Below are 19,473 nucleotides of genomic sequence, written 5' to 3'. Positions count from 1 at the left end.
CTAAGCTTTTTCTTCCACCATAGAAAATTATTATTTGTTTATAACATTTTTTCTTGAAGAACCTAAGGGGTGAATTTCTAGGGATTTATAGAATCACTTTATCTTATATACTAGGGGTTTTTAATCTGGGACCTATGGGTCCCCAAGAGGTCTGTGGATGGATTTCAAGGGGTTTATGAACTGGTAGGGGAAAAGTTTCAATCTTTACATCAATATAATTGGTTTCTTTTGTTTTCTTCTGTATTTTATTCATTTAAAAACATTATTCAGGGAAGGCATTTACAGAGTTTTACTGTAGCCTGCAAAAGGGGTCCTTGATTCAAAAAATAATTCAGAATCCTTGTTATAAACTGTTAGAGTGTGTCTTTAGATGTTAATGCTGGTTGGTCATAAACAACTCAGTTAAGTTCTGCACTGTGACTTATATAAGTCATTTAGACTAAATATCAATTTAAAAGTATATTTATGTAAGTAGTTTTGACCGTAAATGTTCATTTACTTATAGAGACCTTGGCACAAAGTAGGCACTTAATAAATTCTGATTAAATAAAAATGAAAAGTAGTTCCCCATTCTTTTAAGCCACTAGGTCTGTGATGGGTCTACATTAAACTTTCAGAATAATGCTGTATTTGGCTTATGCCAAAAAACTAGCTCCCAAGGAAAAGCTCATTTGGTGCTCTGGGAACTAAAATGTCTTGAATGGGTAGAAAACAGGGTTGATTTTTATTTATCTCTGCCACTTGGCATAGCGGATAGAGAGCTGACTTGGAATGATATAAGACTTGGGTTCACGTCCTGCTTTTGACATATACTATGTGAATCTGTGCAGATTACTTAACTTCTTAGTACCCAGGCAACTCTTTAAGGCTAGAAGTTGCAGGGGAAAGGCCAATCCGATGGATACTCCATCAGAGAGTATCTTATATTACTGGAATCACAGGTTAGCCTTCTGTGTGGAGAATTTTACAAAGGTGCTAGAGTACTTGGTAGTGAAGGTGACCCACTAGATGGCGAGCATTTTCTAAAAGTTCCCAATTCCTCACACACTGACAATGGGGCAGCGTTGTAGGGGAGACAATACTAGAGTTGGCATTCAAAGACTAGGCTTGAGGCTCTGGTCTGACATTAGGTCCCTTCATCTTCCTGAATCTGTTTCCTCTCCTATAAATGGTTGTAACAATACTTGAAATAATTATCTCACATAGGGGTGGTTAGGAAAATACATTATAAGCTACTGTATTTCATAGTAATATATTAATATGTTATGATTACCTACTTCAACCTTATACTGTCTAAGTGTAAAATTGTTGTTGTTCAGTCGTTTCAGTTGTGACTGACTCTTCATGACTCCATTTGGGGTTTTCTTGGCAAAGATACTGAAGTGTTTTGCCAAGTGAGAAAGAAACAATAACAACATATTTACATAGCGCTATCATGTTTATTTAGTCTTACAGATAAAAAAGGTGTTAAATGAATTAGAAAATGGAAAAGATCAAAACCTTTTGTATTATATCAAAAAGAAAATATAACAAAATAAAAATCAATTCCTGGACAGAATCTTTCTTAGTATATCCTAGAACACTCAATACACATACACTTTGGTTTCCACAAAGATACTTACCTCTAAAAGTTGTGTTTAAATCAAGTTTTTTAAAAATATAAATAAATGCACTAGGCTATAGGGCACTTGCTCTGAGAAAGAAATGTATGGTGACTTCTTTCAGATGGCAAATAACCAACTCAGTGAGGGTTTTTAAAGTAGGTTTGATTCCTGGTATTTTCTTCCATTTTGTTTAAATTATGTTTTTTATTCTGAACAAACTCTAAAAAAGTTAGCATTATTATATACATAGCAGAAAACAAACAAAAAGGATTGTATATGAAACTATTATTTTCTGTTTTATACTTCCTGTTTTTAAAGTTAATATAATTTCATATATCATATTAAATTATAAAGATATTAAAAGTAAGAAATGTGAAAGAGATAAATGGTTTGATATATAATCTTTTTGTGTTCTGCTGTGTATATGGACATAGATACATCATCTATATATTTCTCATATCTGTATTAGATATATCTAATTATTTTCAAAATTGTCCACCATGTTTGTGCTTCTGTCTAAATTTCTTTCGTTATCTTTTGTGCATTCAAAAAATGTTTTAATATCCATAATATTTTCTTAAAGCAGGGTGTGCCTGCATACAGGGAACTAGAGAAGAAATTGAAAATACTTGTATCCTATGCACAGTTTATTTCAGTGATTCATTCATGTTACCCTAGTGACTAGCTAGATATATAACTCAGCTCTTAAAAGTAGCCCACTGGACTTCTATGCAGGATCTTACAAGACGAATATGTGGAATATTCTCAGCATTTTTCATGTAGTTTGAGCTCATTTAATTTCTATTTAATTGCATTTCAGAATTAGAAAATGCTGTTGGGTTTTGTTTTTGTTTTCTCGAGACTATCTCTCCCTCTCTCTCACCCAGACTGGAGTGCATTGACCACTCATGGGTCTCATTCCAATACTGATTGGACAAGAACATTTTAGTTTGTTCCATTTTTCTGACCTGATCTACTTTGCTCCTCCCTGCCCCTCCTGGAAGGCCACGTAGCCCTTCCTTTGAGGGGGTTCGCAATATTGGTGATGGATTGTTTATTCTAGACATTTGCTCAGTTTAGCTCACTGTAGCTCTGAACTCCCAAGTTCAAGTGATCCACCAACCTCAGAGGCCCCAGCAGCAGAGACTCCAGGTGTGCCCCACCATGCCTGGTTATGTAAGTGAAGTGATTTGTTCAAGGTCTCACAACAAATAGAGTGAGAAATTAGACTTGAACTAAAATCTTCTGCCTCTAAGACGAATGCTATTACTGTTACATCAGACTACCTAATGCTTCATGTTTGTTGAACTCAATGGTTGCGTTAAAAGAGAAAGTTGATACCGTGTAAGCCCCCTTCATAGCCTTATGCATTTTTACAAGTGGGCTAGAAGGACGAATGGATGTTTTGGTGTGCGTTATGCCCCAAACATTTTCATTAAGAACCATCCATTTACACTAAGGCAGCTAAACCGACTTGACGGTCTTATTTTACTTATCTGGCCAGCATGAGTGTATATATGCCGCATACAGCTGGCAAGTGGCGAAAACTTAGTGACAGAAATGGCGATGAAAATGCAAAACCTACTGGGATGCTAATTTACAAAGAAAATTAGAAATAATAATCATTGAATCTCAGAGCTAGAAGAGACCTCAGTCTAATCCGGTGTCCATTTGAAGTAAGGGTCTGCTCTGCAACATAGTAACACATTTGTTTGGTGCTCAGAGTTTTCAAAATGTGTTACTCAAAACAATCCAGATGGTAAGGTTGTACAAGGACCATCATTACTATTTTACAGATGAAGAAGCTGAGTCAGAGAGAGTTTGCATGAGTAGTAAATGTTGAGACTAGCACTCAAATTCAATCTTCTGGTCCTTAAACAGTCCAACCCTGCTTTCTGATAAACAGATAATCATATGGCCTTAACAGCAACAGCAACAACAGCGGCTTACATTTCTATAGCACTCGTTGTGAGCCAGGCACTATGCTAAGTGCTTTATAATTATCACTTCATTTGATCCTCACATTAACACTACAAGGAAGGGGCTGTTATCATCCCCTTTTTACAGTTTTGGAAACTGAAGCAAACAGAGGTTGTGACTTGCCTAAGGTCGCATAGATGGTATCTGAGGCTGTATTTGAACTCAGGTCTTCCTAAGGCCAGGTCCAGCACTCTATATAATCTGGTCTATGTAGCTGCCTCTATTCAAAAACCTTCCATTAATGGAGAATGCACCACCTATTGATGGGGTTTATGATATTTTAGAATTATCTTTAATTATTAGGACGTTCTTACGTCAAGCTTAATTCTCCTTATCTTGCCGTGGCTAGAAGTATAGCAGCAAGTCCCTGCATTAACCTCAGTAATGGGTAGGAAGCTTTAACTTCTTCCATTCTAGCTTTCATTTTTAAATTGTTCTAAATTCGGTGCTGATTATTGAACTGGTCATCTTTTACCTTCTCTAAGCCTTGTGCTCGCCAAATAAGCACAAGTGATAGGGGTATTTTAGTCTGGGGACCGTGTCTCCACTGTGGGTGGAGGGTAACTGACCTTGTTTCCCAATTCAGAACACCTGGGGAATGACTGACCTTGACATGATCTTTAGACATAGTCATAAGCCATAGAGCTGAAAGGGACTTTAGGGATTAAGGGATTACACCCATTTCATTTACAGAGGCCAGGAGAGGTCCCATGACTTCAAAATCACAGTCAGGTAGGGGAGAGCTAGTTGTAGAATCATGTTGCTTCCTCATAATACAAGAACAAGTTAGCTGTGGTCATGGATGTCTGGATTCTGTGTCACCTACCCAACTTTCCCCTAAGCACCATTTATTTGCTGACCTATCATCATACCCACCATCTATATCTTACCCATTGTCTATAACAAGAATCATGTTCTTATTAGGAGGAAAATGTGTTCCAGGTTGTGAATAACCAACTTGCAAATGCATGTTTATAATATCACCCATTTGTATGTTGAGTACTGCCTGTGAGGTATATCTCAAATCATTTAGAGTGTATTCATCATCTCATTCAACTCTGGAATCATAGAGTTCTAGATTTAGAAGTGACCTTTGAGATTAATTCCCTCATTTTATGAATGAAGAAACTGTGGCCCAAAGAGATTATCCCGTGTAGCCTTGCTTACTACTTATGTGACTATATCCATTGCTGTGCATTTATAATTCTTTGTGTATCACCAAATCAACAAAGTTTCACAAATTTTACATATAGAATACGCTATATTTATGTTCAAATTTTCATGCTTTTCCCTTTATTAATCTTTTTATACATAGCATGTTTAACTTTTCCAGTCTATTCTTCTGACCTTTTTACATATGCATAGACATTCAGTATTTCTGCTATCCCTTATAATTTTTCTCCCTGTATTCTAATATTGTAGGTATTTTTTGTTCTTCTTCTTTCCCTTTTCTTTTAATAAGATCCTGTAAACATTCTCTTTTAAGGGTAGCTTATCTATACTTTTTTTAATTTGAAGCAAGATTACTGAAAAAAAAAATGAATAATCATTCAGTCACCCAGAGCCATCATTATCCAAATTAAATTAAAGGCAGTATATTCTTCAGTTCAGTTGTTTTTCAGTTGTGTTTGACTTTTCATGAGCCCATTTGGCATTTTCTTGGCAAAGATACTGGAGTGATTTTCTGTTTCCTCTTCCAGTTCATTTCATATATGAGGAAACAGACAAACAGGGTTAAGTGATTAGCCCAAGGTCACACAGCTAGTAAGTATTTAAGGCCAGATTTAAATTTAGGAAGATTAGTTTTTCTGACTGCAGGTCCATCACTCTGTCCACTGTGCTACCTAGCTGCCCTAATTTAATCTACTATATTCTAGTCACTTTCTGTTCCAATCTATCCTCTACTGCAGTGCCCAAGTGATTTTCCTAAGCAGATATGACCATATCGTTACACTACTCGATAGGGGCAAGTGGACAGGTCACTGTTCTTGGGGTCAGGAAGACTTAGGTTCAAATTCTGCTTCAGACATTTACTAGCAGTGTGATCCTGTACAAATGACTTAACTTTTTGGTGCCTCAATTTCCTCTTCTGCAAAATAAGGTGATTAGACTCAATGGTCTTCAAGGTCTCTTACAGCCTTAAATCTATGATCCCATGATCCTATGAGCGCTCAACAAGACAAAAAAGCATTTGTTCGTTGAATATCAGAACTGACTGATAATCCCCCATTCATTCTTTCTGTCTACATCTGAACAACCAAACCATGGGCACACTCCATTGAGTTTTTGGCATTTCTGGTACGTTTGTGGTCCTTTTTGCTCTGATCTATGGGTCTAAAGAGCCATTAATTGCCTGCCATCCTTGCTACATGATTCACTGCTGTCTGTAGCACATCTGCCACTCTGATTTTCTACCAAGGGTTCTTCTGCCATATTATCACAAATAAGGCATTTGTACATCAGTCTTTCGTTTGTGCAGTAAGTGAAAACAAGCTTGTTCACCCTGTTTAAGCTCCTTGGTGGCAAGGACTATTTCCTTCTTGTCTTTGTAAACCTAGCACTTAGCCCACTTTTTAGCATACAGTAGGTGCTTAGTATGTCCTGAAAGTAGGTGTGTTACAAATGTCTGTTGATTGCTTGATTAATTAGAGCAGCATTCTTATGCATCGGTCCCAGCAAGCAGCACCATAGGGGCAAACATTTCTGCCCTGATATTCATGTACATGCCAGTATCTGTCAGCAGTCTATGGATTTGGCTGAAATGAAGCCAGGTCACTTTGCAGCCCTTTGTCCATTATCCTCTTAAAGCCAGTGAATATGGAAGCACGCCTATTCTTATACCTCCTAGATCCTCTATCTGCCCATGCCCACTGTGCCTTGTGGGCAGCACTCATTGCACATTGGCTTTGGCATGTTATAGGCTTGTTAGGCCAGATGTTCCAGGCAGCTATCATGGCTTTCCTTGGAGCTCTAGGATGGCCTTTGTGAACTGAACCCAATCATGGGCCAAAAGCCCATGTTCAGTTTTCATAATTTACAAGTTTCATAAGTACAAGTTCAATTTTCATAATTTCACTTTTTCAATCAAAAAACCTGAGTAATACCTCCAAGGTACTTGAAATTAGTTTGCAGGAGAATAATCTCCTCTCTCAATTCCTTCGTGTATTTTAACCTGATGTCACTTTGGAAGCACCTTGATTTCAGTTCTGCATTCAGTGTTAATATCCTCAAAGATTTCAGTGTATATCAGATTTATCACACTGTTACGAAATCCAACTACTGTCTCAAATCAACACACGTCCAGAGAGGACTACATAGTCTATGCAATTTTATTAACATTTCCTGACAATGCATACATTGCTGACAATTGAAAGGTAAGAAAGCCTGCTAGCTTGCTAGGGATCAGTGATGAGCCCTTGGTTTTTCTGCCATGTGGGATAGTGTGGTGAAGGTTAAAAAAGCTGGCAGATTCATAAAAGGAGACTGACTTTCTCAGCAGGTTTTTATCCAGAAACAAGATGACCTCCTACATTTTTGGTGCCTTACCACTTGTAAGGAGAGGCATCATGAGTAGAGTGGTAGATAAGGCTTTGGCCTTTTCCAGCTCAGATCTAGACTGTATTTATACCATTTACTCTCTACTCCATCCATCATCTCTACCTTCTCCCCACTGGAATCTTGAAATATGCCCCTGAACCAACCTTAGCTTTTGATAGGCCAGCTTTGCCCTTACTTTGCCTATATACAGGCATTCTCTCCACTTCCAAGACATTTCCATATACCAACTCCTTCCCCTTTCCAGTTCTTTTTTGTCTTATCTTCTCTCATCATTATTCAAGCACTTTGAGGGCAAGGACTAATTTACTTGATCTGTTTTTATAGCCATTCTCTCTCTCTCTCTCTCTCTCTCTCTCTCTCTCTCTCTCTCTCTCTCTCTCTCTCTTTCTCTGTCTTTCTATATTTGTTGTTGTTGTTCAGTCGTTTTGATTGTATCTGACTCTTCATGACCCCATTTTAGGTTTTTTTGACAAAGATACTGGAGTGGTTTGCCATTTTTTCTCTAGCTCCTTTTACAGATGAGGAACTGAAGCAAACAGGGTTAAATGACTTCAGGGTCACACAGCTAGTAAATGTCAGAGCCCAGATTTGAATTCACAAAGATGAATCTTTCTGACTCCAGGCCCAGCACTCTATTCACTGTACTACCTAGCTGCCTGTGTATGTATGTATCTTTCTTTTTTTCTGTCTCTCTGTCTTTATCTATGTATCTAACTATTTCTGTCTTTCTCTGTCTCTTGCTGTGGCTGTGCTTCTGTCTCTGTCTCTAGATCTGGAATCAGGAAAATCCGAGTTTGAATCCCACCACCTACACTGACTAGTTATATGACTCTATTTAAGTCCCTTCTCCTTTCTTAACCTCAGTTTGCTCACCTGTAAAATGAGGGGATTGGTCTTAAGAGCAACCTCTAAGGCCACTCTTAGCTCTCAGTTCTATGAGGTGATAATAATAATAATTATACAATCATGATCAATCATCATCATCCTATGAGATCATATATAAACCTCACTGACCTCAAGGTATACAGGATGAATCCTCTTGTTTCCTGGTCATTTTCCATTTTCCAACCATTTAAGTTGTGCTAACCCTTCATCCCAGATAATTTGTGGAATGTTGACTCTTTTGACTTGTAGTTGTTGATGTCTTACAAGGCTGCAGGAGACACAGAGACCACTGTAAACTTTTTCACAGATGATATTCCTTGGCTGGCGATGTGTGTTACAAATTCCTGTTCTTATCCTTCATTTTCACTAGTCATCTGTGCCGCCAGTCAGTGAGCCCATTCTACCTTCTTCAGACTCTGATTATTTTTGAATGCTTCTTTGAGGCAAAGTCTTCCCAATTTTTCGTAGTCCTTACATGGGATCATCCTAATTTCCTGACACAGCTTTTTGTAACCATCCCTTTCTACCCCTTTCTTCTATATCAAGCTGTGTCCTTCCTGCCATCTCCTGTTTTGCTTTCCCCCCTGATTTGTGTTTTCTGGGCTGGCAGGAATTTTTTCCTCAGTTTTCAGCTGCTGAGAGTAGCTTTTTGATGATGGTTCATCAATCTCTTAAAGATTTATCGTTTTTGAAGTCTCCTGGCTTGTCTGCATGCAATCGTTTTCTCAGCAGTATTCTTTGAATTTTCATTATTTGAACTTGTGCAGTATTGAGGATTATCTTCGGTCCGGGGAGTTGATGGTCCAATTGGTTACAAATGATTCTTTCAATCATGATAAATACATGAAGCAAGCAACAACAACAACAAAATAAAACCTGCTTCATGCCTTTTAGGATGAAATCCATTTGACTATGTGTCTTCCCACTGGGATCATTCCATGCCCCCAGTTAGTTTTCCTTCTTCTGGAAATGTGTGGTTTCTTTTTTTTTTTCTTTTTCTTTTCTTTTTATTTTTTTGCTGTTCATCTTTTATTTTCTTTTTTTATTAATTTATTTTGATTTATCAATAATCACTTCCATTTGCTTTTGAGTTTAAAATTCTTCTCCCCCTTCCTCCCCGCCACCCTCCCTAAGACAGTGCGTGATTTGATACAGGCTATTTTGAAATTTATTTCAAAATAAACTCACCAATAGGTTCCATTTGTAATGGATCTTATATCCTATCACAGACTCACAGAATTTAGAATTGGAAAGAGGAGAGAATAGAGGGAATAAACATCTATATCATGCCTCTTAAATTATTTCCATATATTAACTCATTTGATCTTCTCAACAACTTGAGATAGGTGTTATTATTATCCCCATTTTTACAGTCAGGAAACTGAGGGCAACAGAGGTTAAGTGACCTGCCCAGAATCACTTAGCTGGTAAGTGTGTAAGACTGGCATTGAACTCAGGTATTCCTGACTCCAGGCCCACCCTCTATCCATTGCACCACCAGTTGTCTCTGGTCCCTTGTAAGGGGCAAGAGTGACTATCTAGTGTACCCAAAATGGAATCCTCACCACAGGTATGCATAAAAAATGGGTCAGGTAGTCAGGAATATTATGGTGAGAGTATTACCATTGGTTCTTCTCCTGAGAAGTGTAAGAAACAATTTATAGCTTGCCCAGGATGTGCCAGCACACTCAGGCCCACCTTGACAAACACATCTCACGCTCTATGTAGAGCCATGATTTATACCATAAAATATCTCATTATTTTTATTTTTCTCTTCATTAATTTTATTAAATTGTTCTTCCCTTCTTCTCTCATCCCTTTTAATTTCTCTGGAGTCAGTCAAGGAATAGGCATGTGGCGTAGTGCAAAGGACACTACAATGCATTTCTGGACTTTATTTCTAAAATGCAGATAATAACAATAGCTAGTGTTGATATAGCACTTAAAAGTTTTCAGCATTTTACATTTATTATCTTGTTTAATTTGCACTATAAACATGGATCTAACCATGTCACTTCCCAATCCCCATCAGTAATGTCTAGTGCAGGGGTTGGGAACCAGCAACCTGGAGGCTATATGTGACCCTCTAGGTCCTCAAGTTCAGTCAAAGGGCTGCACTTGAAGACCTAAAGGGCCACATGTGGCCTCAAGGCCACAGCTTCCTCACCCCTGGTCTAGTGTTTCCCTATCATCTCTAAGATGAAACATAAAGCCCCTTGTTTATAGTTCAAAGTCTTCCATAACCTGCCATATTCCTACTTTTCTAATTTTCTTACACATTACTCTCAAGGAGGAGTAGCAGTTCCGGGGTGAGGGCTTTTCAAGCCCTTTTCAGGGCTTCTCATTCACTTTTGGTGTCTGCCTGGCACTCAGTTGTCACTTGTGACCCCAAGAAGCTGTAGCATGTGCAGTGGCTACACCCCAGCAAAACCATCTTGGTAGACTGTCTAAACCAGGTTGAGGGTAACCAACCGGCCTCAAACCCATCGATGAGTTAGGGGGATGTCTACCCCAAGCATGTGAAGACTTTCCCTGGTGAAATGGGTGGATGAGAACAATTTGTTCCAGTGTCCATGAAGGCAGCTGAAGCAGGCTGTAGAGTGCTTAGATCTTGGTCAGACATCCAAAACACCAGTGTCCTCCTGGACCATAGCCAGTCATCTTGACTTTTGTCTTGCCATTGGACTCTGATGACTCTGGAAGAGAGAGTAAGACTGGCAACTTGTACAACTCTGTCTCACTTAAATCCAGTTCACACACGTTTCGAGATTTCACCCATGATATCACTGGTCCTTTTTGAAAATGAAGGATAAGCAAAAAACCAAATGCCTTACTCCCTTTCCCACCCCCCACTTCCTTGCTATGAATTCTCTGATTCAAAGACACCAGCCATCTTGCTGTTCCTCACATACAATATTCCATCTCCTAACTCTGGGCTGTTCACTGGCCCTCTTCCATTCCTAGAATGTTCTCCCTCCTCATCTCCATGTCCTGGCCTCCCTGGCTTCTTTCAAATCCCTGCTAAAACCCCACCTTGTACAAGAAACCTCTCCTGATTTCCCTTAATGCTAACCTGATTTACCCTTGAATGTACCTTGTTTGTACATAACTGTCTACATGCTGTCTCCCCCATTAGACTATGACCTTCTTGAGAGCAGGGACTGTTATTTACCTTTATCTTTGTGCACAACATCAAGCATAGTGTCTGGCACACAGTAGGAGCTTAATACATGCTTTTCGACTGACAATAACCCTGTAAGGTGGGTGCTTTCATTACCTCCATATTCCAGAAGAAGAAACAAAAGTTGAGAGAGATTAAGCGATTTGCCTAGGGTCACACAGCTAATGTGTGTTTGAGGCAGGATTCAAAATCAGGTCTTCCTGACTCTAATCCAACACTCTATCATACTAGGCCTCCTACATGTTTCTAATTTATTTACTATTACGAGGTGGTTGTCAGGATCAAATGAGATAACGTAAGTGAAAAGGTTACAATGCTGTATAAATATCAATTATTGTCATTTTTATTCTGAGACAAGTTTCTTTATTGTCTTTTCTCAGTAAAACCTTATCTTAGCTTCACTTCTAGTTTAAACCTAGTTAAATGTTTTTCACTGTAGGGCAGCGAGTGTAGGGGAGAGAGCTAGCTGGGAAGACAAGTTGAAATCCTTCCTCTCCTATATCCTGCCTGTGTGATGCTCGTCCCTCATTGCTCTAGGCAGATCTTTAAGATTCTTAAATTGAAAAGAAGTTGCTCTGCTGTATTGCTAGAGGGAGTTTTCATACCTCGGAATTCTTCATACCAATGACATCACAGGGCTCATCCTTATGTCTTTTCCCTCATCTCTTTCTGAAGTAACTTCTTAATATTTTTCACTCCTTTTAAAGACCTGGATCTCCATTGTGCCATAGACAGAGCTCTATACTCAGAGACAGGAATACCTGAATTCAAATCCTGTCTCAGATACTTTTTAGCTATGTAACCCTGGGCCTCTTGTAACCACTTGCCTCTGTCTGCCTCAGTTTCCTCATCTGTAAAATAGGAATAATAATAGCACCCACATTCCAGGGTTATTGTGAGAATCAAATGAAATAATATTTGTAAAACACTTTAGAAACTTCAAACTGCATTATAAATTATATAAACTATTATTATTTAGATGTTCCCAGATCTATTATTTCCCCATTTCCCCTTTTATTCTGAGCCCTCAAAACCCAGATGGGCTAGTTTACCTTTTATTGGGCCATAGCCTTGTTCAGCTTGCATTGCTATGTTCTTTACTACAAAATGTGCATACATTTCTCTCCCTGTCTCTGTCTCTCCATCCTCTCTCTGTGTCTCTGTCTCTCTCTCTTCCTCTTCCTCTCCCTCTCCCTCCCTCCCCTCTTCCCCTTGTCATAAATGGCATGACTGTGCATTCAGTCTTCTCACCTGAAATGGTCTCCTTGAAATGCATTACACTTGGATGATTTCTTGAGTAGTATTTATCCTTGATCCTCTATTTCAGCTATAACCCTTCTCTGTTCTGAATTTAAAAGCTTCTGACAGAGGATGGCTAACCAAGAGTACATAATTTGGAATCAGACATCCAGGGTTCATATTCTATCTCTGGTGCTTATTGCCTCTGTGACCTCCCTGGGCCTCAGTTCCTCATCTGTAAAGGCTGGGGATTAGACTAGATCACCTTTAAATTTCATTCTAATTGTAAATATTCAATCTTACAGTGCTCTGATCCCAGCCCCCACTTCCCACCATTTTGTTTTATATGTGTTAGACTGTAAACTCCTTGAGGGCAGGAACTGTTTCTTCTTCTTCTTCTTCTTCTTCTTCTTCTTCTCTTCTTCTTCTTCTTCTTCTTCTTCTTCTCTTCTTCTTCTTCTTCTCTTCTTCTTCTTCTTCTTTTTCTCCTCCTTCTCCTCCTTCTCCTCCTTCTCCTTCTTCTCCTTCTTCTTCTCCTTCTTCTCCTTCTCCTTTTTCTCCTTCTCCTTCTTCTCCTTCTTCTTCTTCTTCTTCTTCTTCTTCTTCTTCTTCTTCTTCTTCTCCTCCTCCTCCTCCTCCTCCTCCTCCTCCTCCTCCTTTTCCTTCTCTTTCTCCTTTTTTTGCATTCCCAGAGCTTAACACAGTGCCTGACACCTATTAAGTACTTTATAAATTTTTATTGATTAAAGTAGATTAATATTATTCAGTCCAAACCTTAAACGCCTCTTTTACTTTTACAGGCATAATTAATATGACTATCTCCATAACTTGGTTATAATGATCTCTCTCTCCACTATTTCATTCTTGAAGACAGTGAACAAAGGCTTTAGCCTTGGCCCCTTTACCAGAATTACCACAAAATTCTTCCAGCTGGCCTGTCCCATTTGCTTCTATTATGTTCTTCAAAAATAAATCCAATGTCTCTGTGGATCTGAAGCTCACATCAAAAGCCTTACTTCTAGGGATTTGAATTACTGCAAATATGTCCCTAGGGTTCATCCCACTTGAATTAATAACCAGAGTCCCTACCACCACATAATCTCTTTCTGCGCAGCTGCTCCATTCCTTTTGAAGCAAATCTTCTCTTTTAAGAGTCTTCCCCCATCTTCCTCCCATCCCAGAAACTGCAGAGCTTTTTCTTTCAGAACATCCCATTTTCCTCCTTTTTAGAAGACGAAACAAAGTGGAACCAGCACTTGTCTTCCCTTCTTTTTTACTTTTTTGACTCCAAATTCTCTATTCCTCTGTTTCTCCTTCTTGCCCTGTTTTCCTGTCTTCTTTCCTTAAAGTTCCCCTTTGCAGCTGACAGCTGATCCTCAGCATTCCCTGGAAAATACTCAGGACTCTGCATAGCTCAACTCCTATGACTCAGTTTCTGTTGCTTTTGACTTTTTCCTTTCTCCAAAAAGTGCTGTATTCCTTGTGCCCACTTCATGGTTTTCCTGACTTCTACCTCATAGATCTTATGGTTGGCTTGTTTATCTCTTGCCCCTTCCTTTTCATTCCCCCTGAGGTCACTGTTTCCTTTCTCCCATCATGCTCAACTTACTCACAGAGATAAAGCTCATTTCAGCCTTAAAATAGCCCAATGAAGTAAGTAGAAAAGGCAATATTGGCAATCCAGAGATTAGGTAATTGAAGCCCTATAGAGTTACAGGGACTCACTCATGGTCACTCAGTCAAAAGACAGAATAAGAGTGAGATCTCGGACTGCTAACTATGTATAGTTCAGTGTTTTTGGTTTTTTTTTCCACCAATACTCAACTACTGAAATACTCAAATGTATCTGTGAACTTATTAATTTGAAAGTTTCCTCCAACAGTGCATGGCCACCCCACCACACTTACCCATTCAATGAGCCTATTGTCCAGATCCTCTGAAAGGAGACGGGGGTCTACCCAATATGTTAGAAGTCTTCCTTGGTTTCTCCTGACTTTGTGAAGACTCCAACAGAACATGCTGGCCACCCACCTGTTATTTATCATCTTTACATGATGATCCCATTTCCATTTTATGTCTTACCTTTCCATGGTATCTTTTCCTTCTATTCATTTCCAAAGTCCCTCATTCTTTATGCATTTACTCTACTTATACCCATTTCCCTCTCCATTTTCCTTTGTATAGTATTCATTTTTAATTCTTCAGAGAAGACATTTTCCAATACACTTGTATATTCTCTGAGTGTCATCCTTGATATCTACCTCATATAGAACATAAGTGTATGTATATACACACATATATACACATAAGCACATATGTAAATAGTTATATATATATGTATACACACATATAGGTATATATATGTATATATACATACATACATACACATACATGTATATATATACATATATACACACAGTTAGGTGGCACAGTGGCTAGAGTGCTGTGTCTGGAGTTAGGAAGACTCATTGTCCTTAGTTCAAATCTGGCCTCAGACACGTACCTAGATGTGTGATACTAGGCAAGTCACTTAATCCTGTTTGCTTCAGTTTCCTTAACTGTAAAATGAGCTGCACAAGGAAATGGCAAACCAGTCCAGTATCTTTGCTAAGAAAACCCAAATGGGGTCTGAAAGAGTAGGACACAGGTGAAATGACTAAACAATAACAGTACGGGTGTGTATGTGTGTATGCATGTGTGTATGTGTATATATATATATACATATATAATTTATATATACCTTTAATGCTTGCAAAGTGCTTTACAAATATTACCTCATTTTATATTCACAACAACACTATGATATAAGTATTATTATTATCCCTATTTTACAGAGGAGAAAATTGAGACTGAGTGAAGTTAGGTGACTTGTCTAGGGTCACACAGACACATACAGTGTCTTAGACTGGATTTGAACTCAGGCCTTCCTAAATCAAAGTCCAATGCTCTGTCTATCCCCTGTGCCACCTAATTTTCTCAACAAATATAATGTGTTTGTATATATACACATATACATATATGTTTTATATATGTGTGTATATATATATACATAGAGAGAGAGAGAGAGTCAGAGACAGAAAAAAGACAGAGACAAAGAGAATGGAGACAGAGAGTACAAAGAGCTTAAGTTTAAATACTGCCATATACTTTTCTAGTTCCATAGTTTATTTGATGTTGAAGGAATTAATTTCATTTGCCCTTGAAAACATTTCTCCTTGCTACTGTGTAAATAAATATCGCAATAGCTTTAAGCTTTGCAAAGGCATTGTTTCATTTGATCATCATGTGATTTAGTGGTGATAATATTGTAATTTGGAGCCAGACATCAAAGTACTGGGTTCAAAGTCTGGTTCTATTGCTATTACTAAACCTCATTTTTCTCATCCATATAATGTAGGGAGTGCACAAGATGGCAGGAAGCTAGGTCTCTTTTGCCTCCAAATAATGTGTCATATTATGAACAGTCTTGGAAGGGAAGTGCTTTTAACACCTTTGTATTATAGATGGGGAGCCTTAGACTCTGAATGGTTAAGTGACTTGCCCAGGTCCAAATAATTATTAAGGGTCTAAGGAGGTATTGAAAGCAGGTCTGCCTGACTCCAAATACAGCATCTGCCTTAATTAAAAAAGCTTGATCCAACTGATGTGTAGTGCAAGTCAAGATGTTAACTGATAGCCAAAATAAGATAACATACATAAAGTTCTCTGCAATTTTTATAGCACTATATAAATTCCAATCATTATTAGTATTCTATTATTAGAGTCAGCATGGCATCATGGGTAGAGGGGCAGCCTTGGAGTCAGGATGATTTGGGATCAAGGCCTGCTTATAAGACTTACTGGCTAAGTGATCATGGGCAAGGGACTTGGTAAATTTCCAAGATTTTAAGTTATAGATGAATTTCCAGTCCTCCTCCCCTTCTTCCTCCTCCTAATTATACTCTTCTTCTTCTCCTTCGTTCTTCCTTTCTCCTCCATCTTCCTTCTACTCCTCTTTCTCCTTCTCTTTTTTCTTGTTATGATTATTTTTATTAATTCTTGGATGTTTCAATAAGAGGTTAAGATCAAACTAAATGATTTTTTATTTAATATTTAATTTGTTTGAATAAGAACTGAATAAGAGTAAGAATATGAACTTTAAAAAAAAGGAGAATTCTAAATGAGTTTTGAAAGTGATTGCATTTCATTTTCTTCCCTCTAATTCTTCTGCTAAAACTCATAGAAATTAGTTTTCAAATGCTCTTTTATTTGAAGGCTCTCATGCTATGTTTTAGATATTGACAAACTGGCAATGTTTCCTGGTTTTTCCTTTTCAATCATGGGTTGGTAAAACCTTAAAGCTCTGGTCCAGCGAGATTTCTCTTGAAGAACCTGAACCTTTTAGAGTATATTGTTCTAACCTTTTTTTCTTTCTTTTTTTCATTTTAGTTCCAAGCGCAGTATTTGACTTACAACTTTTAGAAGTTGGAGCCACACTAATAAGCATTACTTGGAAGAAACCACGGCAACCCAATGGAATCATTAGTCAATATAGGGTACGAGTGTTTGTTTCAGAGACAGGAATTATTTTGGAAGATACCTTGCTTACAGGAAAAGATGAGGTACTGACTTTTATTTATTTGGTTTTGATTACTTGGTTGGGTCTGCAATTGGGGACCTTAAAAGTATTTTCTGTTGTCTTCATTCAGGAATGTGTCTAATGCATCCTTCTATAGCACAGAGGCAGTATCCATGTGGTTTAGTGGATAAAGGAGGCTTTTTAATATTTAATAATATTTTTTCCAATTACATGTAAAGATAGTTTTCAAAATTCATTTTTGAAAGATTTTGAGTTTCAATTTTTCCCTCTTCCCTCCCTTCCCTCTCCCCTACCCAACATAGCATGCAATCTGATATAAGCTATACATGTACAATCATGTTAAACATATTTCCACATTAGCCCTGTTGTTAAAGAAGAATCAGAACAAAAGCGAAAAACCATGAGAAAGGAAAAACAAAAAAATAAAAAACAAATAAAAATAGTATGCTTTGCTCTACATTCAGATTCCATAGTTCTTTCTCTGGATGTAGTTAGCTTTTTCCATCACAAGTCTTTCAGGATTGTCTTTGATCATTGTATTGCTGAGAAGGGCTAAGTCAATCATAGTTGATCATCGCACAATGTGGCTGTTACTGTGTACAATATTTTCCTGCTTCTGCTCACTTCACTTAGCATCAGCTCATATAAGTCTTTCCAGGTTTTATTGAAGTCTGCCTGCTCACCATTTCTTATAGCACAATAGTATTCCATTACATTCATATACCCCAACTTGTTCATCTATTTCCCAACTGATGGGTATCCCCTCAATTTTCAATTCTTTGCTGCCATAAAAAAGAGCCGCTATAAATATTTTTGTACATGTGAGTCCTTTTCCCTTTTTGATGATCTCTTTGGGATATAGATCTAGTAGTGCTGTTGTAGAGTAGGGGTTCTTAACCTAAGGTCTGTAGATTTTAAAAATTTGGGTAGTTTTTGGTTTTCAGTGTAATTATATTTATTTGCAATCCCATTTATTTTATTTTATGGATTTAGAGAATATTATTTTGAGAAGGGGTCTTTAGGTTTCACCAGACTGCCAAAAGGGATCAGGAGACAAAGAAGATTAAGAATCCATAGTATATAGAACCAGACTTAGAGACAGGACTTCCTTGGTTCAAACCCTAGCTTTGTTGCTTACTACATGTGTATCCTATGTGTAGGTGAATTATTAAACCTCTCAGGTCTCAGTTTTTTTTTTTTAATCTGTAAAACAGAGACAATTATAATTATAGCACTACTTCAAAAGATAGCCATGAGGCTCCAAAAATAAGATTATGACTATAAAATGCTGTATAAATGGATAAATGTCTATAAGATGAGAGAGGGCTAGAACTATATGACTTTGAAGAGCCCTTCCAGCTCCAAGTCTCTGAGTATCACAAATCTATCAAGAATTTAATGAGACTTTAGAAACTGTTTAGTGAAATTCCCTCATTTTACCAATGAGAAAACTGAGGTTCAGGAATTTAGGTTACTTCTTCAAGATCGTATAATAGGTAGTAAGTACCAGAGGTAGGATTTGAACCCAGGTCCTCCAATTTCATATTCTTGGTGTTCTCTGTTACACCATGCTGCTTCCCTAAGTTTATGACCTCAATTTGAATAGTGTTGACCATTGGTCTCTGAGCTTTTTTGATCATGCACCTCTATTGATTAAAAAAAATTGAGCATGTTTCACATCTTCAATATATTTTTTATCTACCATATTTACATGTTTGCATAAGTACCAAAATACTTAGAACACATGCATTCTAAAGTTTAAGATGATCTTAGAGTTAATATGGAACTGCTGTAATGAGTAGGACAGTGATATAGTGAGACCTACACTTTAGAAAAAATCACTTTGGCAGCTAGGTAGAGACTGTACTGGAAAAGAGAGAGACTTGAGAAAGGGAGGTTGGTTAAGGTCCTATTGTAGTAGACAAGGGAGAAATGGGTCTGGATGAAGGTGGCTGTGTGAGTGAAGAAAAGGGGACATATAGGAGAGATGTTATGAAGGCAAAATCAATGAGATTTAGCAACAGATTGGATATGTCACATTTGTTAGAGTGAAGAATTAAGGATGACACTGAGAATATGAACCAAGTGTTTGGTCTGAAGCCAGATTTGAACTCAGGTCCTCCTGACTTCAGGGCTAGTGCTCTATCCACTGCACCACCTACCTGCCCAAGAAGAACATATTTAGGAAGATAATGTAATGAGATCTGCAATGCACATTGTAAACCATCCACATCTGCTCATCTTGTTCATTTCACTTTGCACCATAAAAATGAAAAGTGGTGTGGGGCATAGGGGGTGTATCTTGTAGACCACTTCTCTAGAATGTAGAGCATCCAAGGGTACAAAGCTGAAGGTTTTCTGCTGCAGCTTTGAGTTGTGGGTATGCTAGGAGACAAAATGAGAGATTTTCCAATGTCACTTGCATAGCTTCCAATACTGACTACATT

General features: G+C 37.9%; 1 protein-coding gene across 1 annotated transcript in view; it reads left to right on the top strand.

Annotated features, from left to right (window-relative positions):
• The window catches only part of PTPRQ (protein tyrosine phosphatase, receptor type Q), a 268,160-nt gene that overhangs the window by 39,022 nt on the left and 209,665 nt on the right, over window positions 1-19,473 (top strand). The window contains exon 9 of the mRNA XM_027842510.1: window positions 16,876-17,048. Coding sequence (XP_027698311.1) covers window positions 16,876-17,048 — 173 coding nt within the window. The remainder of the gene's footprint in view (window positions 1-16,875; window positions 17,049-19,473) is intronic.

Source organism: Vombatus ursinus, unplaced genomic scaffold, assembly GCF_900497805.2.
Source record: "Vombatus ursinus unplaced genomic scaffold, bare-nosed wombat genome assembly UNPS02014874.1, whole genome shotgun sequence".
Taxonomy (NCBI): domain Eukaryota; kingdom Metazoa; phylum Chordata; class Mammalia; order Diprotodontia; family Vombatidae; genus Vombatus; species Vombatus ursinus.
The sequence above is the reverse complement of the archived record's forward strand: the minus strand, read 5'-3'. Positions and strand labels throughout refer to the sequence as shown.